Here is a 25,760-nt window from a genome sequence, read left to right as displayed (position 1 = left end):
TTTTGCTTCCTTGTGGCAAATGACTTTCTTTAGTTTAAATCTTTATCACACCCATTGGCCAATGCTTGGGAGCCAGGCGAAGGTCCCTCATTTTCTCTTCTGGAGAAATCCCCTCTTCCTTCCAGCCCCTTTCTAATCCCAGCATGAGCCTCCTTTAATGAGACTCGAAATACAGCAGCGATGCGATTCACCCCACAGTCTGTCAGCTTTGGTTTAAAGGGTGCATGGTGAGTGAGTGATGGAAGTTATTTCGGGAATGAAGTAGTCTTGGTAAGTTGATCCGTAGCCAAGGAGCCAAGAGAAAATTGGCAATATTGCTGCCAAGAAAAACTTGCCATGCAGACTTGGAGGGGCATGGGAAGCAATGCTGAATTTGCATTTTAAAACAGATCTCTGGTACATCTCAGCCTCTGACTGGGAGGTTTACTCACGGATTTCTGGATCCTAATAGTTATCACACAGGGTGCGTCTACACTGGGAGAATGTTGGCGGGCTTAGCTACCCTAATGATATGATGTGCTGTTGCCAGTGGTGCCCGCTGCTTGTACGCAGAGTGCAGTTAGACACCGCAGTAGCTAAAAAATCCTTCCCACCTCTCTGTGCTGCATCTAGCACCATGGGACTATGCAGAGAAAATTCTTACGAACTTCCTTAGGGCAGAGAAGTCCTTGGGATGAGGTCTTTGGGAACAGAAGTGACCTGCCTACCTAATAATAGCAATGTACTATCAAATACAGCTTATCAGTCCCTTTTCTCTACTGCTTTCTACTCTCTGGCAGTCCAGTGAACATTGATTTTTAATGTCCTGGCTAGTTTTTATTTTTTGATCGTGATCCAATAGATTAAACTATTAGTATTTGAAAGTGACAAATTACTGAGCAAAGACTCTCCTAAATCCACAATAAACCCGTGTTGCTGCTTGACACAGAAAGGTCAGATGTGTTGACCTAAAGAATACAAAGGAAATGCTGTCTTTCAATTTAAGACACCAAAGTGAAGTGACAGTCTCCGTGTAGGGATTTCACATATAAAATAAATGTTTGCTTCATTAATAAAGGAAAGTCTTCCGTTGTTTTGTCTTTGCTAATTAATGATAATTTCAGGGCATTATTTTTAATCACATTAAAAGAGAAACATTTTTGTTTGAAGTGTTTCCCTTCACTGGAATCTGCTGTTGCACAAAGTGAAGTCACTCTCAGATTTGCAAAGCTGGAGTACCCTCCATGACAGCGTAGAAGGTGAACAAACCAGTAGCTTGGTTACAGGCTACATCACCAGACCATTCAAAGGTCCTGGTGACTCCCAGTTTCGAACCAGGAGCTGCTGAGAGAAGTCTGGCAAATGACCGTTCTCCCTGAAAATCTGTTTAACACCTTTTTTTAATCTACTGTAAATTAATATTGATTATCAGTAGTTCCCTGTTTGGTAATCAGATGGGCTGTTAAGTTCCAAACTGACTTGTTTCCATGGGAAAGGTTGCCTCAGCTGTAGGGCCAGGTGAGCACCAGCTGGATGTGGAGAACAGAAAATGCAGTGGGAGTATAAACGTTGCAACAGGTAAACCACTGAACAATGAAATTCCTGCTACTTCATGAATCGGAGTACATGAGCCTCTTCTACACATACACATACTCACACGCTTTCTCTCCTCCTTCCCCCCCCCCCCCCCAAAAAAAATCCTAGAAATGTAACTAAGCGTCTGCTTCTCTTCACTGCAAAGGAAAGCCTTAAAATTGCAACTTTGATCACTTTGAGTGGAGATGGACAGACTTTTGTGACCTTTTTACAGTACTCCATGACTTCTGTTTTTACCAGCAAGGTTCTTTGGAGGCCGTAATCCGAGGCAGCCTGTCTTCCCAGCAGCTGCATTGCAAAATGTCGTTCCTACAATCTATCCCGCGTTCCCAGCAGCTCAGGGAATTCATGTTGGGGCTCTGGCATAGCACTTCCTCAAGGTGCAGTAGCTTCCCTGTCCCCTAAACTTTCCCACCATTGCTGCCACTGGGTCAGTTGCACCCATGTTAGTGATGGTGAGAGCACTCATACAGATGGACCGCCAGGTTGTCACGAACACAAGCACCATGCTGTCCGTACCTGCTGAAGGAGGTCTACATGACCATGTTCACAGTGCTGGTGGCTGCCTGGACCTTACCCATGCTTGAGCTCCCATTGTTGCTGCAGCTAGTTAAGGTGAAAGGGCGGGAACAGTTCAGACAAGGCTACCTCTACTGCATCTCAGCTGCGTGTCTGGTCTGCACTGGCCCCAAATGCAGCGTTTACAAGATTCCCTTTTAAATTCAAATAACCCAAAACCAACATCTAACTTTACTGTACTTTATTCCTTGGACCCACATCCGTATTGGTTTTCCTTGCTGCTGCCTAGCATCGTCCAACTCACATCTTTGTTAGCACTCAGTCTGGCAGCTGTAACCAAAGCCGCTACCAATGCAGCAGGGGTGCCCAGGCAGTAAACTTCTTTATTTGCATTCCCAACAGACTGAACGTTTCAACTCTGACTCAAGCAGCCGTCACTGTCCCGGTGATCCTCAACCTGCCTGTTCTGAATCACACCCATTGAATGGTATCAGTTGGTGCAAGGCCAGATTTGTGTGCGGTAGGGTTAGGGACTAGTGTAGATTTTAGGGAGGGTGTGAATCAAGACAAGATACAAATACAGCTCTGTGCCAGCAAGGGGAGGATTGTGTGGGCTTGCTTTGCTGATGTCCAGATCATCCCTTTCACAGGGGATGCAGCCAGTACTCTGATTCAGGAGAGTCAGTGGTCTCCGTTCTTTTCCCATCCTTGTCATGTTGGGCATGCTTTGGCTAAATATAGATGGCCCTGGACTGAACTAATATGGAGAGGGACAGTATGTTGACCTCAGTGTGTCTCACTTGACTTCTGTTACAATAATATTTAAAGCGACAGTGTCTCTTTTGTTTAAAGTTATGGGGCTCTGCTAGCCAGACCAGACGTGGTTAGGTCTGGGGGAGCCGGGAATCTCACGCAGCTACACGCTTGTAGAGAGAAGTTTGTGCCCAAATTTTTAAAAATTAAATGTATTTGGAGCAGAGGTGATAGTAATGGGTTTTGGTCAGAGGTATTGTACCAAACTGCTCAGGGATGGTTAAACTTTAACAAACTTTGCGTGGGGAAACTGTGCTTTCAACCTTTAGTGACCAGGGAAATGAAGATACAATTCAAAGAATGCCCTCCAGGACTGTCTGTGTTAATCCTGAAAGGGAGAAGATACATTGTAAAATGGGGATTAATTTTAAGAAAACTAAACTGGCAGTTTGTTTAGCCTTTTTTGATCCTTGACATGAAGAATAAATTCTGCTGTTTGAGATTTTTCCAAGTTGGTTAAAGTGCATTCGAACTCTCACCGAAGGGACATCTTATCTCTTTGCTTAGAGAATGAAAGCCAGCTAGTCTTGGACATAACCAAGTATTTAAATAAGCACGGAGCATATGGTAATAACTCTTAGAAGCACTCCTTTGGGTATAACTTTTCTGCTTAGCAAGGCTGAGTATGTATATTAGAAGTCCATAGATATTTAAACAATATATAGAGCTAGAAGAATATATCATGTAGGGATTTAGTCTGGGAATCTCTTGACTTGGAGACCTAAGAGTCTTTGGAGATGGTATCATATAAACCAAGCGCCTTTTGCTTCCTCATTTCCAGTCCGTATCACTACTTTAAAAAATGCATGGTATTGTACATCTGCTGTAAATATTTAATACCAGAGTTTCTCAGTGTCAGCTGTATATTGCTTTATCCACCCCTTTTCTAAAGAATCATTTGAGTTGGGAGTGCTGTCAGAGCAATGCTTTTGTGCCTCTCTCAAGCCTTTCAAGGCACTTTACAGACAACTGGTTTCAATTTTCCAGATGGGTAAACTGAAGCAAATTAAGTGACTTTTGACCAGAGTCATGTGATTGTTGCTATCTTGAAGCCAGGTTCTCTTAGGCTTTAATATTATGAACCCAAAACCTTTCTTTGTTATTATTATGGCTAGTTGTTTGCACTGTGTAAGGAATCCTGTCGGCCTTCCCATAGATTGAGCTTACACGTAAAACGCTGCATCGGCGCAAGTGAGGATGCTCCGACGCCGACCGGAGAATGTTTCCTATTGGCGTAGTTAACCCACCTCCCTGAGAGGTGGTAGCTGCGTTGATGGGTTTTTCACACCCCTGAGCAATGTAGTTCTACCAGTATAGTCTGTAGCACAGGCCTGGTCTCTCTGGGAGCTTGCATCCATCTTCTGAATTACCTGTTGCTTATATTGCCGCCTACTGAATACTCTACTTCATACCATGTCACAGCAGAATTGGACAAAACCGCCTATTCTACACAGCAAGGTCGCATCCCCTGAAATGTATTAATTACATTGGAGATTCTGTTATCTGAATTTACATCAAGTCCCCCGTGACAAGAGGATAATCAAGGTGCTAATTTCACCTAAAACAACAGTCACAATTCTGGTTCAAGGTATTAACCCTGGCTTTTCCTAGAGTGCTTCTTGCCAAGCCATGAGCTACATGGGAAATGTGTGAGAGAGAGTCAGGAAGTTTGTTCGCTTTCTCAGCTGCTCCTCTTTGACCTTGAGGTCATTGGCTGACAGGAAACGCAACAGACGGTTTGATAGTGAGAGGATGTGAGGGAGAATCGCATGTAAAATCCATAAGTTTCTCGATGTGATTGCAGCTCAGCTGCTGGCCACCAGTTCAGGAGTGAGCTCTTGTACACCAGCTTGGGGGTCAGGGTATTATGTCTCTAGATATTTAGGGTGGGCGAGCTGTATTTTTTTTTTGAGTTTGGGCTTACAGACCTTTTCTCTGCCTTGTAGAGTCAAAGCAGGAATCTGTGCCCACGTGAAGGGACTTGCTATGTTGCTTCCTTGAGCTAGGAGGGGCGGGCGGTGTATTGCTGGGCTCGTTCGTTCATAGGAGCCTTGGAGAGGGCAGGCAAGGTAAAGGGGAAGTGTACAGGCTTTGACGTCATCTGCACTAGCTGCTGAAATTTGACAGTGAGTTTGACTCCTTTCTCTGGAGTCTGGTTTTAAAAGAAGCCATCTTTATTGTTCCTTTAATGAATACGTTCCATGTGTGCCTGCAAGGGAATGAACCTGACGGGGGTCTGCATGCTTGCGACCCAGCTGATTTCAGGGCACTGTGAAAAGGAGGAGGAATGCGCCGGGTGCTGCGGCTGTCCGCAGGACAGTGCTGAGACCTGTTGCGTCTGCGTGGGCTGAAGTACTGGCTGTAGAACAATGAAGGGTGTTGCCACGCACACCCTTGTTGGCAGCAGCTCTGATAGTGCTGATGAGATGAGAGCCCTTTGCTTAGCCTCCGGTGTAGCTTCTCCTGTTCTCTGCAGCTGCAGTGTTGTGTCGAACTCGGCCCCTCCAGAGTCACTTGATCCCTCTCCCCAAAACTTCTCTGGCCTGTACATGATGGGGGACTGAGTCCTGTGGAAGAGAGAGAGCAGCTTGTCTGGAGCGGATCTGTGTCAGCACAGAGGGAGTTCGGGAATAACCTGGCTTTCCTGTTAAACATGGAGTATGAGGGATCTGCCACGTGGCCCAGCCAGAGCCAGGATACAAGGAAAGACACCTGGGTTCCCCAGAGAACTCATCACCACTGGGCTTGTGCGCTGCTCCGTGGGGGACTGGAGCATGAGGGGTAAATATCTAGCTCCCGTTGTAGGGCCCCTGTGGCTGGTGCTTCATTGGCATGGCCTGCACCAGCCCTGCTGCTCTGGCGATGGGCCCAGAAGGCTGGTAGCATTTCCTCCGAGGACTTAATGGCCTCGATTCCGTTTGACATCTGCCCTTCGCTTCCCTCTCATGAGAGGGATTGCTGGAGGGAGCGTTGGCGCTGCACTTTTCACAATGACTGTGTTTTGAAAAACAGCAGAGCCAATTGCGCTTGCAAAAGGGAAGCGAAGGACAGATGCCAACGAACTCAGGGATATGTGATGTATTGGATTTGTCAGCTGTAGACCCAGGAGATGGCTAAGAACGAGCTAATTGTGCAAGCCCAAGCCTGGGAATGAGGGCTCCTAGCTTCTGTCACCAGCTCTGCCGTTGGCTTGCATCATGATCTTGGGCCAGTCGCTTTCCCTGTCTGGGGAGGGTTGTTACATATGCATGAGAGGAGAGTTCTCCTAGGCTGCTCCTGCTGTAAACGTTCTTTGGTCTGCAGGGGGAATCTAACGCAAACCAGCCGAGCCCTTCCAGTCCATTCCAGTTCATATGGCATCTCATCACCAGGGTATGTGAGTGCTTGGTGGCCCATGAGCAGCTTCTGCAGATACCCTCCATGTTAGCCAAGATGTCGAGGTAGAAAAGGACTTAATTGAGGTGGAGTAGGGGGCAGGCAATGCTGTTCCACCATGTATACACCGCTGGAGTGTGTGGTGTCTGCCTGTTTCATCACCGCTCACTCCCTGGAGAGAGCCCCACCTCCCAGCAGAGGAAATGCCTGTTGACAACTCCTTTGTTTTCAAGCTTTGTACTAGTGCAGATGTTGCTAAAAAAGCAGTTTGCGTCAAACATCTGTGAGTCGGAGCTCGGTTCCCACGCTTGGTTTGGTTTTCCCCCATGCTGTTTCTCAAGTTGCAGAAGTGCAGAATGGCAAGTGCTTGACTTCTGTCAGAATACCACTTCCCTGTTCTCCCCTCAGCCTTAGTGTTGCCATTTTCACAGACGTGTCACAGTGCCCTTTCGGTAAGCCACACCCTGTCTGCTGCTCGGCACTTGGTCTGTTTTCTGTTCCTGGGGTTAGAGCATACAGGCGCATAGTGTCAACTAACCCCGCTGGGCTGCCTGGACACATTTTCTAGTCTCGTGTGGTTCCGCCTGCTGTCATGCCAGCTTTTGATCAGTGAGTTTTAATAAGCACTTGTAGCCTGTGGGCCTCGTAGCGTTATCTCTGCTTTATACAGCCCTAGGAGCCTGGCAGTTTGCGTGAAATCCCCTAGTGCCTGTGACAAGGAGCCACAAGCAAAACTTCAACTGGAACGCAAGAATAGCTCTACGAAATGACTCACTAGTGCAGTCACTTTCCTCTGGTGGTGACCGAAACCTGAGGCTTCAAAAGACGGGCACAGCACAGAGGGGCAGGAAGGAAAGGTTGCTGAAAAACAAATAAACCACAATAACAGGGGGAAATGGGTAGCAAATTGCTTTGTCCTGGCAAACGTCTGATGAGAGGCCCAATGTTTGGAATCTCCTAAACTTGCAGAATTGTTTCCAAAACATCCATGTCTGTTTCTGATTTCCTTCCTTCCTTCCTTCAGACGTTGCAGGAGCCTGGGGAAGGACAGCCTTGTCCTGGGACTTGTGGGAAATGGGTTCAGCTCCCTGCATACAGATCCTGGGTGCGCTTGGTCACGTCACATATTCTCTCTGTGCTGCAGTTCTCTATCTGTCAGTGAGGGTAATAGTCCTCCCCTCCCTCTCAGCTGTGTTGTCGGATACACTCCTTGCTGGTGTGGTGTTCGCTGCTGTTAGGATGGGAGCCATAGGAGTGTCTGGAGTGTAGCAGTGAGTGGGCCGAGCACTGTCTCTAGTCTGATGCACTTGCTCTGGTTGCCTGCAGAACACACCACAGCAGTAGCCTCGGGGGCAGACTGCCATTAATGCACCCTCATATTGCCCTTTGTCCCATGCTGCTCTGACAAAGGACCCTCTGCTGCCTGCGGGTGTAACTTGCCCGCCAGCTGGTGGGACTGCCATACCCTTGGGAGCAGGACTAATCCTCTGTACACCAAGAACTTCTGGTGTCGTGTTCCCGTCTGTCTCTCTTGCCTCCCACCCCCCACGGTTAGTTTTAAAATAGTTTCCTCTTTGTGCTGAAGTGGTGATGGAAATGCACCTTTGCATGGGCTTGGTGTTGAGCCAGAGGTGGAGGGAATGCTCTGTGACTGGCTCATCCCTTCCCATACAGGAACTGAGACCTGGGGGCAGGGGGACAAACGTGTTGGTTGGTCCTGCTTCTCTTTGCATTTCTTCTGCACGCAGTGTCACACATTCAACGTGCAGTTCTCTTCGTTCGGGTACATTATAACATCCTGCTGTGTGTGGTCCTGGATTGTCCTGTCGTTCTAGCTCCGCAGCCTTGGGAAGGGGCTTGGGATTGATGCTTGCTGCTCTTCCTAGCCATTGGTGGAGTGCTAGTCCCTCTCTTACGGCTTGATTTTTTTAAATCGTAGATTAAAGGAGCCTGAGCATTAGGACTGAAATTGATCTGTCGAAAGATCAGACCTAATAGAACTTGGAAGAGCAGAGTGTAAATTTTAAAGTAAATACACATGCACTCTCGCCCACCACGTGAGTTCAGAGCCAGGTACTGTAGCAAAATAGACGTAGCTCTTCTGAGAGGAAAGCGTGGTCTGGTACTAGGGCAGTTGACTGGGAGTCTGGGGACCTGGAAGTCTCTGCCTGACCTTTCCAGTGGCCTAGAATGCTAGGTCAAGTGCCTTCCTCTCTCAGTGCCTCCACGTCCCTTTCCCACCTTGTGTCCATCCTGTCTGCTACACACTGGCTACGCCCCTTGTGGAGGTGGTTGTTTTTAGTACGCTGGGAGAGCTCTCTCTCAGCGCTCTGCCGCAACCACACAAGCCACGTTAAAGCTTGCCAGTGAAGACTAGCCCTAAGTAACATACATGCTAACTTGCGGGCTGCGTAGCACTTTGTCTGCTGAATGCTGTCACTCAGTAACATACATGCTAACTTGCGGGCTGTTTCATTTCTTGTGGGAAAGCCGTAAACGCACTGTGACTCGCCTCTTGCTTTGTCAGTCCCTCTAGCTTTCTACCTCCCTTCTCTAACAATCCTAACCGCCGCCCTCTGGAGCTGCAAGGGGCAGCCCTGTGTGTGGGGCAGAGAGCTGCAGCACAAACTACCTGGAAATAGCTGCTTGTACCAGGCACAGCTCCAGCAACGTGGGCCGCTCATCGGCCCTGGCCTCCAGACTCCTCTGCCAGGCGGTGCTGTGTCCCCAGAGATGGCCTTTAGGGAAATCTTCTCTTGCTCGGCAGCTTACAGGCCTCCATGGTTACAGCATAACTCCATTGTCACAGTGACCTAGAGCTACCCCTGACTTGGCACAGAAATAGAAGGGCAGCCTCTTGTCTTGCAGGGCAGTTGCTCTCCATATTGGCCACAGTTTTCAATCCATTTCTGCAGAGCCCAAGCGAATGATGTCATAGACTAGCAAAGAAACTTGGCATTTTGCTGTAAACACAGGGTGGGGGAGGGTATTCCAATATAAAATATCTGGAATCCCCATTTTTAGAAAAGGACCTCTGAACAATAAGCTCTGCTTCCAATAAACTGTCACGCGGGTCCCCTTCCTGACTGCCCCACGGCACTTGTGGTTAGTGAGCTGACAAAGCCTGGGGGCTTTGTCTTTTGCAGAGCAGCTTGGTTCAGAGCGCCTGCCGCCATAAGGAGAGAGGGGAAGTCTTCCCTCCGCCACCTCTCGCTGCACCTTTCATAGTGGCTGTTTCAGTCCCCCGCCAGGTGGGCTGCTTTGGTAAGTGCCTGACTAAGGGCTGGTCCAGACAAAGCCCGCTGGAAGGAAGCTGCTCTGATGAATAAGCAGAACTGACTGGAGAGCTCTCCTCCGACTCTCAATAGCCTCATTAAGGTTTATTGGTATTAGATGTTGCCAGAAGCAGCCCAGGTGCCTCCCTGATTTCCTTGCTTTGCTTTAGAGCAGCTGTTTTCCTTCTTTATAAAGCACCATCCATAAAGACGCATTTTGCACTGTTTTGTGCTGGGGGGATGCAGTAGGAAGTGGGGGCAGCAGCAGAAGCTGTACGAGTTGTCTTGGTGTCCCAGTCAGATGGCCAGGAGAGCGGGTAAAGTGCTTTGGAAATGGAAAGTTCTTTGGAAGCACTAAATACCTGTTCACAGTACAGTGAAAACACGTGACTCTCCTTAGCAGTGTATTTGGAGCTGTGGCCAGCTTGCATGTGTAACGAATGAATAACACCGAGCATCTCGGGCATCATCTCAGGTGGGGAGAAGTAGGTTTTTGTATGGCCTGGGAGTGGTGGCTGGCTGCGTGGCTGGCATCCTATTTAAAAACAAACTGTGCATTGGGGGCCCCAAGCCCGGTGAGGGGTGAGTTTGGTGACTCCCGAGATAGGTGAGGGCAAAAAGGCCAGGACGAGCCAGGTCCCTCAAGATTCCCACCCCCACATTCCAGGGTGAGCTGGAGCTCTTGCGGGATTTGGCATGAGATTTGGAGCCCTGTGTTCAGGGCCACTTCCAGTTTGCTGGTTTCCAGCAGTCAGCCCGCCTGCCCTCCCTCCCTTATCTAGGTCACTGCAGACTCTTGTGGCTGGGCACAGATGTTTCTCCAAACAACCAGGTTTGTCTGAGGCAGGCTGAATTTTTCACCTTCCTTGCAGCGAAACCTAGGGGTTGGGTTTAGGGCACCGGGAGGGTAGGATTGTCCCCCTCGGAGGGCACGGCTTGGTCCTATGTGAGTCATTTAGTTGCAATTTGTGGCTACTCCAGTGCCGGGAGTCATTGATTTGGGCTCCGGATCCAAGTAGGTAACATCCTGAGGGCATCTCCTGACCAGATGGGGGGGGCAACACTTCTTTCCCCTGGGGACAAATGGAAACCAGAGGCAGGGATGCTGCCATAGCGGGACTGCCCTACCAATGGGCTTTATGGCGGTGCCCAAAAAAGGGGGATCCTATGGGCAAGTGGAGGCGCTCCAATAACCTCCTAGTGTGGTGATTGGCTCCCCCTGTGGTGGGAGCACCCCAGGGATTGGCAGAGAGTGAGAGTGGCTTCCCTGGGCCGTCCCTGCCGGGAGCCTTGGACACCATTTGACTAATAGAGTGCGGCCTGGTTAACCCGACCATGTCGTCTTTTCCTTCGTGCCGTGAGCACCCCAACGAATGTCAGGCGTGTTTCTCCCAGCACCTGGGAAGGCATCCAAGTACCTTCGTTAAGCTGGCTGGTTTGCAGAGCATCATCTTTTCAGGACAGTGCAGTTTTAGCCAATCCCTCAACGACATAGTGAAATACATGTTCTAAGCACAGTGAGCAGCATTCTCGTAACGTAACCAACAGCCAGCCCTTAAAATACGAACAAGGAAGTATGCAAGGTGCTTTGGTCCCTTACTTCCACTTACCTTCTGGGGGATTTTGGGAAGGGAAATCACTGACCAGTTGGTGCCCTGTAAGTAAAAGTCTGTTAATCTGGCCCACGGGGCACATTCTCTGCCTCTAAGCAGAAGTGTGACTTGTCTTGGTGACACTTTTCTCCAAATCGTGGTCTGGTGAGCTGCGTTTGTTGACCCATAAAAGGGTGGAACAAGGTAGCATCCAGTACTACGGTCCTGGTCTCATGGGACTCCAGAAACTTACTGCATTCTTGGTTTAACTTACAAATATTAAACAGAGGTCAGGGAGGAAATGAAAGGAACGAGATTCTCAGCAGCGATGTGATGGTACTGGATGGAGAGAGCTCACGAGCCATTGGTCAGGGCTGGCCTCTCCTTTTAAAAATGAGAGTTCCAAATGAAATGAGAGCAAGTGTTGGGAAACCAGCGAGTCTCCCTCCTATGAGGTCACACTGAGCTGCCCTTTTGTCACACTGCTGCCCTCAATAGCTGTGTGGATTGTTTAGAAATTGACTCCTGTGTAGGGTGGTGTCAGCTGTGTCTCTTGTGCAGGCAGTTATCAATGATTTTATTTATTGATTGGGCTGGGTGGAAGGCCACCTGTGATAAGATGTGCATGATTGCTGCAAAAAACTCTTCCCTGGCCATTAAATCAGGGAGAAAGGTGGGGATGTGATGGTTTAATAGAGTGACTATGTGATTTGCTTCTATCGTTGTGAGTTCCCCTTGCCTTTGAGTGAGTTGTTACCTTCACTGATGCCTGCCCTGTCGGCTGCTTGGTTCTGGTTACTTGATCTTCCTGCTGCACAGAACCAATCTGTTTTTCCACATTCTTAAAAACCTGCTTTCTGCCTCTCTGACTGGAGACTGTATTCCCTTCTGAGACATGCACACGTCTCCTTGGCCCATGCAGCACTTCTAGGATTAACGCTCCAGCTCTCACCGATTAAGCAGGCTGAGAGTTGTCCCGAAACACTGACCCAAACTGCACAAAAATAGCAAAGGTGGCAAACCCTCTGAAGGAGGATGGCATATCTGCTCTCCACGCCTGTAGTTCTGCAGCACCCCTCTGGTTCAGGCAGGCACCAATCCCAGAGGAGTAAGAACTAGAAATACCAGAAACCATTTTTTAATGGTATCTAGTAAACATTCTGAACTGTGTGTTCCTTCTCTGCCTGTTCCCCCCAGCGATAAATATCAACCGCCTTTTTCCCCTCAAGAATCCCTGTTCATACTGTACAGAGCATGGGGCCATAGAATAGACGAGGGCTGGAGAACATTCTCGTCCCTGGAAGACTAATACCGATATGACTGAATCATATAAGCAAATAGGTTTTAATTCAGTGTTTGAGCTGCCCAGCCTTCCACGTGCGTTCGTCTTAATCCCCTAAAAGTATCTTCATAAATGGTCACGTTAAGTCAACCTTCTAGGGAAACAGGCACAGGTGGAGTGGGAGGCCAATATCAGTGGCTGGGTGTGCTGGTTAAATGATTGCTGAGAAGACTGTCTGTGCCTGTTTCACTTTTTTCTAGTGAAGCAGGAAACCTTCAATCGCGTCTGACAGTCCTTTTGAGATGAAGCTGCAGTGGGCAGAGGAAGGGGGAAAGTAATTCCTTTATCGTTAGCAGCTATTGCTCTCCTATAATCTCATTTGATGGAGTGGCTCAGCATAGCAGAGAACTGTGCTTTATCCACATGATCTCTAGCTGGTGGGTCAGCAGCCTTGTTCAGCAACCTGTTCTTCTAGTGGCAAAGTCAGAAACACACTTCTGTGAAGCATGAAGCCAATACAGACTCTGGAAAAAATGTAGTTATGGGGAAGTGAGGCCTGGCAGGAGGATTTTACAAAATAAGTGGTTTCAAGATAACTAAATATTTTCTTGGTAGGTCCAAAGTGTACTTCAAGGCATTGTGTAGCCTAAAGGCTTTGTAGAGAACATAATTGTCATATGGTGCCAGCAGAGCTGTTGACTAAAATTCTTGTCCCGGGAGGATCTGAGGGACTGTTTCTTCATGAGAAAACATCTGTTCTGCATGTCCAGTGATGCATCTTTAATTTAACACAATAATGATTCTTGATTCTTTTTTATCTAGGAAGAATTTTTCTTCCTCTTGAAATTCTGGTGTTTTGGACCAGCACACTAAAGAGCTGGCAAGTCATGGGCTAAAAGGAAAAGGCCCCTGGGGAAGTGTACAACTGCCAGGGTGAAAAAGCATAGCACAGTGGAGGGAGCTCTGGGCTCAGGTGCTCCCTTGAGATGTCTCTACAAAGAGAGTTCCTGCTTCGGGTGCCATTCGAGGGCAGGGGCAATCCACTCTTCCCATGGGAGTGTGTGGCGTTAGAGCAGAGATGAGAAGGCTTGTATTTACTGAAACTTACTCTTGCAAAGCAGTCAGGATATCCAGCAGTAAGGCCTCTGTTCAGGAAAGCACTTGTGCACATGCTGGTCCCATTGACCTTTGGCACTGGATAACAACTGAATTCTCTACAAAGCCTTTTTCCTCAATGTGGCTTAAGCATGTGCTTAACTGTACACATGTGCTTAAATGCTTTCATGAATCAGGTTGCTAAGACAGCCCTTTGGTCTGTCCACCATTATGAAGAGGAAGTATGCGCGAAGCTTGCTAACTTGGCATGGGTTAGCTTTTATCCATTTCTTGTAACTTTTTTCATTTTCTTCAAATATGTGGAGGGGTTTTGTGCTGTTTTAACTTCCATTTCATTACCCCAGCCTTTGAGAGGAGAATCGCAAACTGTTGTATTTAACTTGAGAAAGGCACGTAAAGAGGCTATTAGTCTCTTGCGTGAACGAACCCAGCAAGCTGGTTTCTCATGGAAGGCATGGAGCCTTTGTGCACAATGGCAGGGACTCTCATATCCTGTCTAGAACGTGCATAGTTCATCCTGTTACTCTAGCGTTGTTGTTTTGGATTTACTACTTTTGAATGTTTTTGTGGGGTTTCTCCCCTTTCAGTTCGGAGTAAAACAGGTGCCCCAAACTCTGTGTACCAGGATGACTTAATCCCAGCAGAGTGGTGCTAAGAATCATGTTTTCCTCAATGAACTATAACAGATGTATGTTTTATAAAAGAAGACTACTTACAGAGTTTTCGTAACATAAAATCTTTTTCAGAAGAGGGTCTCAATCTCTATGTAGCTACTTCAGCAGTGCACTTCATTCTTCATGTCACTTGATTTAAGGGCAAAGTCAAGCCAATGAAAGGTGTCTTAAAGTAACAGCATTATGATTTTGCTTTTAATTTATTTGGGTCTCTTCATGAGTCAATTATCATGAATCATCAGACAATAGAGTTTTATGGTCCATTAATCTGTTGTACGGACTGATGGTCCTTCAGCTAACTACAAAAGCAAGGCATCTGTTGCTATGGGGCATCAGCTATCTCTCTGAACAACAAAGCACAGGATTCACCAAATCCATTACATTATGGATTTCAAGCACTGATATACATATTGCCACGTGGAAATGTCTACCAGACGTCTAGATTTCCAAATCAAAAACCCCTCTTAGGGCAATGCTACAGTTTGTTTATGTACCATTGCTCTCAATAACCCTACACATATGACTCACTTACGTTCATGCTGTGAACCCTGCCGTATTTCTAGAGGGGAAAGAAACTAATTGTCCTTCACCAGCACAATGGTTTGGGTTTAAGTATCTTCCCTGTTCAGGGCCCTTGTTTGTCATGGTGCTTTCTCTCCTTGCTACTGGCTCATTGGTTTTCTTGCCCTTGCAGCATCAGCGAAAGCTTCCTCACTGTGAAGGGTGCGGCTCTCTTCCTGCCCCGAGGAAATGGGTCGTCTACCCCCAGAATCAACAACAGGCGCAACAAGCATGCAGGTAAATACACCGCCTCTGTTTACATCTGACAGCCCGGATTTTCCTACTGCCTGGTCCCTTAAATTCTCCTCTTTGGGATGGTGCGCCATGCTAGTGCAGCTCTTGGCTTTCATCTCGGACGGCTGCTACACTTCATGTTGGTAGACCTGAGGGTCTTAGTAATATAAACTTGAGTGCAGTAATCCCTTCCCAACAAAATCCAAAGCTCTCAGTCTCTTTTCACCAAAGTGGTGATTTAGGGAAGCGATTGTGACAGCACGTCGATGTGGTCACTGGTTCTACATAAACAGCTGAATTGCCAAGGATGCAAACTCTTCCCATCCAGTAACATTATTGAAAGTGCATTAGTGCAAATATGTCTGCCCCAAAGGATGATATCCTGCATTAGTAATGTATCCAGTAACCTTTTTATTGGGGTCCATATGCAAAGATTGGTGCATAACGTCCAGAACCTGGGATTATCTGGGATGAGTAACTGCTCTCCTTGGTCTGTAAACAGCTTGTTTACTGACAGCAAAAATAAAGACCTTCTAATTCTGAGTGGTGGTGGGAAGTATTAGGAGTCTATGTTAATGTGTCTTTTATTCAGATAGATTGGTGTACCGAATGATAATATGAAGCGAGTCAGAATTCCACCCTCTTTGAAGCTTGATTTGTCTTCTGTTTTGATCCTTTGTTGGAAAAGTCAGTCTCTGAATAATGAAACCCAAATGCTGCAGGGAAGAGGGTTGCTCAGTGCGTACATGGTGCTGATTCATGGATGGCACTTTACAGGCATCAGTGTCTCTGGGTTTTTTTCTTCTTTCTTTAAACAATCTCTGCAAGGGGACATATAACGTTGAGAACTTTGAACTTCCTCTGGGTCAGAGACAAAAACCAGAGAGGCTGGATTCAACTTTGTCCTTGCCAAAAAAACGAGCACCCAAAAGGGTGACTTCAGTTGGTTCCAGCCACGATTTCCATGGCACTGTCGTGTTGTTAGAACGTCACCCAGCAGCACACCCTGCAGAACCAAAGAGATGATCGGTGAGAGTCTCCACGCATGCACCACACCCCAACTCCCAATGGTAACACTTCTAAGGAAGAAGTCAGGAGTCAGCAAATTCTTTCCCCTCACCCCCAGCCAAAACCATCGTAGGAGCAGTAGCTGAGCTATGGGAGGCTGGGGTGGGGCATATGAAACCCCTGCCTTTGAAAGAAAATATAATGGGCTGAACGTTGGTTTAAAGCCAGTCTCTCTGGCTGAGGATTTAAGTGATTCTGTCTGTGGTATGTAAGTGGGGCCAGCATCTTTTAGAACTAATCCCTTGACCTGTCTCTTTTTTCACTCTCCAAAGTACTCTGCACAGTTACAGCCCAAGTTTCTGCTTGACATATGCTCTATTAGCTTTACCGTGTGGAGAGGATCATCTTTTATCCCAGCTGGATGGAATTCAGGTGTGATCCTGGCCAAACTAGATCATGCAGTGGCAGCATAAACAGAACTACGGCTCTCTGGTGCCCAGACTCCATGTGTTAGAGCCGACTTCCAAAAGGTTCGCGGTCTTAGGTCAGGGGTACAGTTGCCTGAGTAAGAAAACACTCATGCAGTGAATATGGAGTCTGCAGAGATCAAATTTCTGCAAGGGCAAACCTGCTTTGGGGAGATCACTTGCAGCAATTGTATTTTGTATTCTAGGAGGCAGCGTGACCTATAGGATAGAGCACTGGATTGGGAGTCAGTTGACCTGGGTTTTGTTCTGGTCCCTACATACTTGTGTTGTTTGTTTATATTCATCCTTTGTAATTTGACCTAGTTTCTACTTTTTGTAGGACCCTGTTTTTATTTTTAGATCAGTGAAGATCTCCTGGTTAAGCCAGGGTGGTCTCTTGCCAGACTTCCCATCTTTCCTACGCCATGGGATAGTTTGCTCTTGTGCCCTTAATAATGTCTCTTTGAAAAACTGCCAGCTGTCTTCAGTTGTTTTTCCCTTTAGACTTGCTTCCCGTGGGATCTTACCTACCAACTCCCTGAGTTTGCTAAAGTCTGCCGTCTTGAAATCTGTTCTTTATTTTGTTCTCCCTCCTACCGTTCCGCTATCATTTCATGATCACTTTCACCCACTTTCAAATTCTCAACCAGTTCCTCCCTGTCTGTGTATTACGTATACCCTTTCATATCTGTGCACACCGTTAAGAATGTCTGTGAGGTAAGTAGTACTTGCTTTTATCGTTGCCTGGTGAAATCAACTACACCGCACAAGTTAGAACAGCTCTGAGCTGTACAGTCTTGGACACAACATGGTTCCAATTTGTGAACCAGCCACTGGTGGTGAGCGGAGTATATGGAAACAAAACCTCCATCTCCGTTCTTGGCCTTTGCCTGGCTCAACACCAGAGCTTGCTAACCTCTGGTGCACACAGAATTCTGGCAGGCAGATTTCTTTCCCAGCCCTGAGGGAAATGGAGAAGGAGCGCTTTTCTAACCTCTTCCCCCCCCCATTAAGCAGGAGTGGGGGAGTCCCTGCAAACAAGATATTTATTATTTCACAACAGGAAATATTTAATGCTAGCCCCATGGCTTTTTTAGTAGCATCACCCCCAAAAGGGGGAAATTGACTAGTTGGCAGATTGGCCAGTTAAGAAAACAGCCTTCCACGCTTGGCTTCTGCCGATGGCTCCCTCTTGAACACTGCCAGGTGGTGCCTGGCAAAATCCCCTATGTGAAGGGAGCTAACGTGTATTCTTTTGGACTCTGTGAGTGCGGCTTCCCAAGATGTAAACACCCAAGGTGATGTGGCTACTTAAAGTTAGAAAAGTCCAATTTCCCATCCTGGCTGGTAGCTTGTACCCCACCTGTCAGCCCGGTTTAAACAAAATCAGTCCTGTGTTACCACGGTGCCCTGCTGGGCGTTGTGTTAGAGATGTGGCAGCTGCCCTGGAAATGCCAGTGGTGCCAGCCCGACAGGGCCTGATAACAGGGTAACATGGTGTACCCCTCTACCCAGGTCCTGCTCAGCATTTTGGGATGTGTAACGGCTGGTGTTTGCGTCGCTCACATGGGGCATGTAAGGGGAGTGAAGCTGGCCAGGGATGTTGTATCTCTCTCTGGCATAAAGTTTAAAGCCTCCACCAGGGTTGAGTGGGCTGTTGGCCAACAGGGAAATTTGGGGAAATACAGAAAATCTCCCTCCATATCAGAAGGATAAAACCTCTCCCCAAGTGGCCACTCAGAGTCTCCCAGAGAGAGAAACCTGCTCGGCAACTTGCTCTGTCTTTCCTTGAAGTCAGCAGCTGGGAGGGAAGCTAGCAATATCAGGTACCTAGGGACTTCACCTGCTAGGTGCAGTTTGCAGCTCCAGCATGAAACAGTGGCTGATTGTTAAAGACCCTAGGGGCTGTAGCTGTGTTTTGTCTAATCTGATCTGGAAAAGGTTTGGGGCACAGAGTATTGTGAGTGAAGCCCTCGTGCGCCAGGGGCATCAGACTCCAGGCGTTGCTCCTTCCAGAAGCCATCTGGAGCAAGGGAGATGTAGAACTGCTGGCACTCTGAGCTCCCCCAAGGGGAAAACGCTGTCGTCTTAACCAGTTTGTGCTAGTTCGTGTGATTTCTGATGGCTGACCGGCAGCGCCAGGAGTCTGCAGTGTTGAGAGCGAAGGGAAATCTATCTCCCAGGAACGGCGAAGGTGCAGAGAGTTGTGTGTATCCCATTGATGGGCCAGTTTCACCCTGTTATCTGTGTCCAGGGCTACTTGTTGTTTAAGGAAACAATCTGCCTGCAGCAGTCTCTCAAAACTTCCAGTGACTGTCTCCTCGCTTCTCCTGCCCAGCTGAGTGCCCCTTTCCTTCCCAGTGAAACACTTTCCTAGGACAGGCTCTTGGACCGACTCTGCAGATGCTGAAATTTGTAAGGTTGGGAGCAAGCTCCAAGCTTCCCCTTGTATTCAAGTCCCTTTTGGTGGAGGGGGCCAGATGCTGCCACTAGATCTCTTCAGCGCTGCGGGTGACGGGGAGCCGTTCTGGAGCAGTGTAAGGTACCCGCCCAAGGACCAGCTGCAATATTTCTCCAGTTCTCCCAGCCCCTGCCTTCTTGGAAACCTAGGGGCCCCAGATTCCCTGCATGGCAGTGCAGTATGCTGTCACTAGGAGGCACTGGACTAAGGTTTCCGTAACCTTTAATGTCCACAAGACTTTATAATGCTGATCACTTGCTCCACTGAAACCTTTGTCCTTCCCTAAGGAGCTGGTTAACTAGTCTAAGTTTTCCGTCTGCGTGAGAAAGGAGAGGGTGGAAGAATGGAACCCTGTTCCTCTGCGGTAGCTGCCCCCTGGCAGGCCGCTGGTCCACTCCCTGGGGTTGCAGGTGACTTTTCCAGGTGGCTGTTGCAGAGAGGGTCTCTTTCTGGAGGCTGTGTTGCTCGCTGATGTTTCATAGAGAGTGAGGTGCTTGCTGGAGACACATCCCTCTTTCTCCATGTGCTGAGCAGCTGCACTGCTGCAAATTCTCCCTCCAAGGAAGTGCAAAGGGAATAGATTTAGGCCGGGAATTAATCTGGGTTTGGTTTGTGAATGCCTGCTGTCTTGGGAACGTGTGCTACTCCACTTCCTTTCTTATTAACAAGCTTCTAATGTATTGAGCAGCTGGGATAGCGCCTTCATCCTTTCTCAGTGCCCCCAATAAACCAGTAGCTCGCATTTCCAGCTAACATTAATGGCTGTCCTGATAATCCCTGGCGGGCAGCCCGGGAACCTGTTGCGTGGGGGTTGCTCTATGCAAGGTGTGGATTGTACATTGTGGGGTTACCTGAGCCAGAATGCAATCACGGGGCTGGGTGAGCTAAATGGGACAACCCAGATGTGGGACCCACAAGACTAGAATGGGACTGGGACATAAAGGGAGTGTTCAGAGGTGTCCTGGAGCAGGGCTGAGAGGGACAAACATTACCCAGAGAGCCTGGTAAGATCAGGCCAGGTAATGGCACAGAGGAAAGAGCTGACGAGAGAGAGAGAGACGCTAGTCACTTCAGTGGAAAGACAGGTGGAGCTAGCGGCAGCCAGGACAGCATCTGCCCAGGGGATGTTTGAGATGCCAGGAGGTAGGACATGACTAAAAGTGTTTATGTGCGTCCTCACCTTTCCCTCTCTTCTTCAGGGGATCTCCAGCAGCACCTGCAGGCCATGTTCATCCTGCTCCGCCCTGAAGACAACATTCGACTGGTAGGTTGGCTGTTTGATTTATGATAAATAATCTGTGACGGATACTGTGTGGCTAGGTTCCATTGAAAGGTGCTGCAGAGTGACCAATGAAAGCTGCAGTACGTATCCATTTCAGTGGCTTTGCTATCGAAATCCGGGAACTTGTTTACAGCCCAGACGTTCACAAGGGAAAGGTGCAGTCAGCTCGCTGATTTGTCCAGTGAGACAAGGAGTTGGACAATGTTTTGACTCAAGGGTTTTGCATACATTTGGTGACTCATGTCCTGAGCACCTGTGGTCATTAAAGATCCTGTAGCAATTGTCATAAGAATTAAGAACATTACTCTGGTGTCTAAATTGCTGATTATTAAGGCTATGATTTAGTCAAGGATATTTTTAGTACAAGTCATGGACAGGTCATGGGCAATAAACAAAAATTCACGGTCCATGACTTGTACTATAAATACCCGTGACTAAATCTTTGCGGGGGTGGGGTGTTGTTGCGGTTGGAGTGCCTGGGTGTGGAGAGCATTGCTGGGGGGGACAGGGGGCAGTGGCACCAGCTGCTCACAGCAGCTGCTCCGGCCGTCCTGGGACCGCTGCTGGGGGCCCGCCTAGGGACTGCTGCTCAGGCAGTCCCCAGGGCCAGCTGCGCCAGCCACTGCTCAGGCAGTCCCCGGGACTGCTCCAGCAGCAGCCGTTGCCGTTGGCAGCAGGGCTGCCCAAGCAGCTTGCCCTAGAGCCAGCCATGCTGGCCGCTGCAGAAGTCACGGAGGTCATGGAATCCGTGACTTCTACAGCCTCCATGACAGACACAGAGCCCTACTGATTACATCTAGCCTACCTGAAATACCCCCCTGTAGTCATTGGGGTTCTCATCTTCCCTTTCTACATCATTGCATGGTGTTACTGTGGGCTGTTGAACAGCTACCATGTACTACCCCAGATGTGACTGCATTTCCTTAGTGGGGGAAGTAATCCCTGTATGGCTCTTGCCTATATTGCCGTGGTGTTATAAGCAAAGACTTGTTGGTTAGTTAGCACATTGAGATCCTCAGTTGAAAGATGCTATGGAACTGAAGTGGGGGCATTAGTAACTTTGTCCTGGATGCCTCCAGAAACAGAAGAGTGGTGGCCGGAGGGGCTGGCAATATCTAAACATTTCAAAGATCTTCATTGGCTCTCTTGTCATACATTAGCATTGATGGGCTCTCTTGTGTTGCCTGGGTTCATCTCTTGAATCTGCCACAGCAGTTTATTCCCGCTCAGGGCTAGCCAAGCACCAGGAGAGATGTTCCAGCACTGCTAGTTTGTAGTTTCCTCCTGGATTTTCCTTACACACGTGACAGGAAAGCAGCTGATGTGACTGCAAAGCACATTCAGTTTAAAAAGGAGACTGGCAAGTACTTTGCAATTGCATGTGGAATAACCCAGCCCAAACAAGCCAGAGGCCTGGTGCAGAAGGCCATGAGCATGCAGAACACTCACATCCCAGAGGGCCCTTGGCACCTTGCAGCTTGGGGCCCAAAGTCAGAATGCTTGTGGCTATTGAGCATGCGTTCCTCAGCAGTACTGCTGGCTGCTCTCTGCACTGTGGGACCAGTTTGCCCTGTTAACAGCCGAATAAGGACGGTAGGCTAAGAACACACACAGCCTTTTGTGTGGCGTTCCCTTCGGAATGCTAGTGTCTTGCCTGAGGCTGAGGTCAGAAGTCCATCTGAATTGAATTGATTCCTGACAAATGAAGGGTGCACAGAGCTGTAAGAGACTCATTAAAATAGTACATTCAGCTGAGACTTGTCATGTAAAGAGCATAAAACCCCACTTCTCTTCTTGTGTGTTGGCTGCTGCTCTTTGGAGGGGCAGCATTACTTTTTAGAGGACAGCTGAAGCGTCTGCGTTTGGTCCTGTTGGAGCAATTGGCAGACTTCTCAGGGGCTTCAAGGGGAGCAGGATTGGGCCCTTTAATAGACCAGTGTAAGACCAGTAGTACGAAGGCAAGGGGTTAAGTTGTACAAGAACCTTCTAGTATGTGGAAGAATGTAGAAATTGGGCAGCTAGCTTTTAAACTTGTTCTGTATCCAAACCAAATTTCTAGCTTATAAATTCCCACAGTCCTGTCGTAGGCATTACAAGTTTCTTTACTCTCTATCCAGGTGATGGGTAAGGCCTCTGTATTGGCTTTGGACCTCCATAATGTGCTTCCATGTGGGTGGCTAAATACTGCATGATGTCATTTGTGGTCAAAAAAGCTTGCAGGTGAGGGGAAAGCTGTGTTGTAATCACAACATGTTGTCTAAAGACAGACCCTGGTTACAGGAAGAGCTGCCATAGATTTTATATTACCAGTACGTAGGTCAGTTTCTCAATTTGAGAAGAGAACATCCTCTCGCATGGATCGGCTGGTGAGAGGTCCCAGTGACTCTGCGTAACCCACTATTGCTAGGACAGCCATGTCGGTGGGGTGCGTAGTAATTGATGCAACTGATTCTGTCGTGCTTCATCATGGCATCACTGCCATTGGTCGAGAATGAGCTCCCGGTTTGGAGGAGGAGATTGGGAATTGCAGCTCCCTCACAAGCAAGTTGAGACTCTGATTGTTTGTGAATTGCTTTGAGATCCTCTGGTGTCACCTGGTTTAGAAGTGCAGAGCTAATTATTGATTATTCCAGTCAATTTATCGAAACAGATTGCCTCCTAGTTGCACCCACACTGGCTGTCAGCGGGAGCGGGGGTATTAAATGCTGATCCTCAAAAGTCAGTTTCTCATAATCATTCCTATGAAAATCCTGTCTCAGCAACTTGAGGCCATGTGACCTTTGGCACCTGCTTGGTCAGCCCTGCTCTAAAGGGTCTTACATTAAAGCCATACAGCTAATTACAGCTACCTAGATTGGTTTAGTGAAGTAAATTAGATTACACTAATCCTCTGGCTGCAGACAAGCCTCGGGAGCCTCTGACAGGTCCCTGGGTACAGGGTGGTTATTGTGCTATTCATTGCTTGCTCACTCCACTTTCAGGCAGTTCTCTCTGTTTTATCCTATGGGGTTTGTGTCCTAGTGTGGGTGGAAAAAATTGAACCACCAAGACCCTGGTTGTCCTCTGCTCTTTGGGGTCAGAATCAACTGTTTCCTCTGCAATCTGCTGTCAACTGCTAGTCCTAGAAGTCACCCCCTTTGGCTGCAATCCCGTCTGGAAGGGCTGGCCTGCAGAAATGCAAACTCATGTCCCTCCTTCTTAAGGAATGAGAAGGCAAATCAGGCTGGCTCTGGTGTGACTCCTTCCGAGTAGAGTGGGGTGAGAGCACCTCTCCCTCCATGCAGTGTGTCTTCCAATCTGCCTGCACCCCGTCACACTGCAAGCTGGGTGCCTTGTCGTGGTTCTAGTCTGCTGTAGTGTTGGATAGGTCTGGTCTAGTGGTGGCTGAAATGCCAGTCATGCCTCTGTGCCAGCTGTTGCCCCTGCTACAACAGTGGGAGGCTTCCCTGATGCTGCTCATGTAGACAAGGCTTTTCTCATCCTCATTGGCTCCCCATGGCTCACTGAAAAGTTCAGGAAGCGGTGTAACAGTGCAAATGTAAACATTCAGACTCTGGGCGAGATTAGACTGCCCAAAGCAAACACACCACCCAATAGATCATAATTAAGACATCTCCTCCCTAATGGCATCCCAGTCTATCTTTAATTGGGTTTCTGTGACTAAAATAACTGCAGATGTCTTGGGACCGAGTCCAAAAGCACTAAAAGCAAAAGGAACTGCCTCCCACAGATCCATATAGGTGAACCTGGCCTAGCCAAATGCACTCTGTCTGCGTGCCGTCCCCTTGGCACGCCACAGCTAATCAACTTCTGATCTTACGGAGACTTGCATAGGTCATTTGAATGTAGTTCCTCTTGGTTTCTTGTTACTGTACCGGGCTCTGTGATGCAGCCTTCCTGGATCTTGCCGACTTGCCTCTCTCGTGGTCAGCTCTTGTCAAAAGCACGCGGGAAGGCTGCTGCCTGAGTTTCACCAGCTGTGCTGGGTTTAGGGACAGAATCAACTAGTCAGTCAATCGTTTAAAGAAATGATTTAAATAAGATACCAGTCCGTTCCTCTTGGTATATTTGTGGGTCCCTGTGCTCAAAAAGGGTTATGCCTGGAAGGGGGCGGGAGCAATTAGACATAATGGCATCCAGCCTCGCTGGTCTGTGGATGTGGAGTTCGGAAACAAGCTTTTCCCCGCAGCTCTAGGAAATGAGCATTATTTCTGCACAGGGAAGGGTACAGTTACAGAGTTGTGTGGGCTCAGAAGCCCAGCAAGGGACCATGGATTGATTTAGACTCCTGGGATCTGCCCACCTGTCTGTGAAGTTGGTCGAGAGGCTTTTCGGAACTACCATAATTCAGTGAGGATAGCTTCAGGGAAGGACCCATTTCTCTGAAGTGCTACTTAACTTCTGCGTGGTGCTGAGCCCCCTCTGTGCCATCAGTTTCAGAGCACGCAGCACCTCCTAGGACTAACTATGCCAACTTGCTCAGAGGACTGTGGCAGCTATCCCCAGATACTGCTGGCAATAGTGTTTGAATGCAACCTGGATGAACAGGGCACGTCTGCAGGCAAGTGCTTGGTGGGTGTAAGGAGCAGATCCTGACGTCCGAGAGAGCTGAGAGAATGATTCTCATTTCTCTCTTTGCGGCAGTACTGCATACCCAGCATAGAGGCTCTGGTCTTCTGTGCTGGTGCAAAAGGCCTTGCTGCTTGTTGTGCCAAACATCAGCATGGAATGATGCTTTGTAAAGTCACAGCTGTACATTTCACTGGCTTTGCTGCTGACCTTTTGTTTTGTCTACTTGACCTTTAGGCAGTAAGACTGGAAAGTACGTACCAGAACCGCACTAGATACATGGTGGTAGTTTCAACCAATGGCAGACAAGACACTGAGGAAAGCATTGTCCTCGGAATGGATTTCTCTTCCAACGACAGGTATCTAGGCAGATTGCTTCAACCTCTAGACTCGCTTTCTTTCTCCAGCCCCCAGATTCCCTTCTAATATCTTGAAAGGATATGGTGGGGAGTCTGGAGGCTTGGTGCATCTCTGAAACGCAGAGCCTGGGCTATGGGACTTGGGACAGGGAGAAGCAGCTCAGAGTTAGGAGGGACAGAGGATGTGCAGCATTCGGAACTCCCGAAAAATAGCGTAACCAGTCTCCCATGCAGCTGCAGGAGTTTTGAATGCAGCAAGCAGCAAGACCCAAAGCCCTGCTTATCCGCAACTTGTCTGATTTCCCTAGAGTCTGTACAACAAAAAGCTGTAACAATAGATGCTTTTCCCAGGTCAGGCGGAGCACTCAGACCCCGACGCCTGGAGGAGGCTCGGTTGTGGTGGGGGAACAAAGGGCCCGAAGGAAATGCCAGGTGCTCTGGTGGCAGAGGTTACTCAGTGTGTGCGCTCTCCCGCCATTTGTGTGTCAGCACGGTGTAGTGCTTTCACTTTATTTATGTAAATTGTGGCTGACCTCTCCGACCAGTTGCAAAATGTGTCCACTAAGTAGTCTTTGCTGTCTGTGTAACCAGAAGCCAC

At 48.2% G+C, this 25,760-nt stretch overlaps 1 protein-coding gene across 2 annotated transcripts in view; it reads left to right on the top strand.

The window, feature by feature from the left end:
• The window catches only part of SSH2 (slingshot protein phosphatase 2), a 134,721-nt gene that overhangs the window by 82,346 nt on the left and 26,615 nt on the right, over positions 1-25,760 (top strand). For both annotated transcript variants that reach the window (XM_077836337.1, XM_077836338.1), the window contains 3 exons: positions 14,916-15,019; positions 20,152-20,216; positions 25,041-25,162. In XM_077836337.1, the coding sequence (XP_077692463.1) occupies positions 14,916-15,019; positions 20,152-20,216; positions 25,041-25,162 (291 nt within the window). The remainder of the gene's footprint in view (positions 1-14,915; positions 15,020-20,151; positions 20,217-25,040; positions 25,163-25,760) is intronic.

This window comes from Eretmochelys imbricata, chromosome 17 (genome assembly GCF_965152235.1).
Source record: "Eretmochelys imbricata isolate rEreImb1 chromosome 17, rEreImb1.hap1, whole genome shotgun sequence".
NCBI classification, from domain to species: Eukaryota; Metazoa; Chordata; order Testudines; family Cheloniidae; genus Eretmochelys; species Eretmochelys imbricata.
This window is presented reverse-complemented; position numbering and strand designations above follow the sequence as displayed.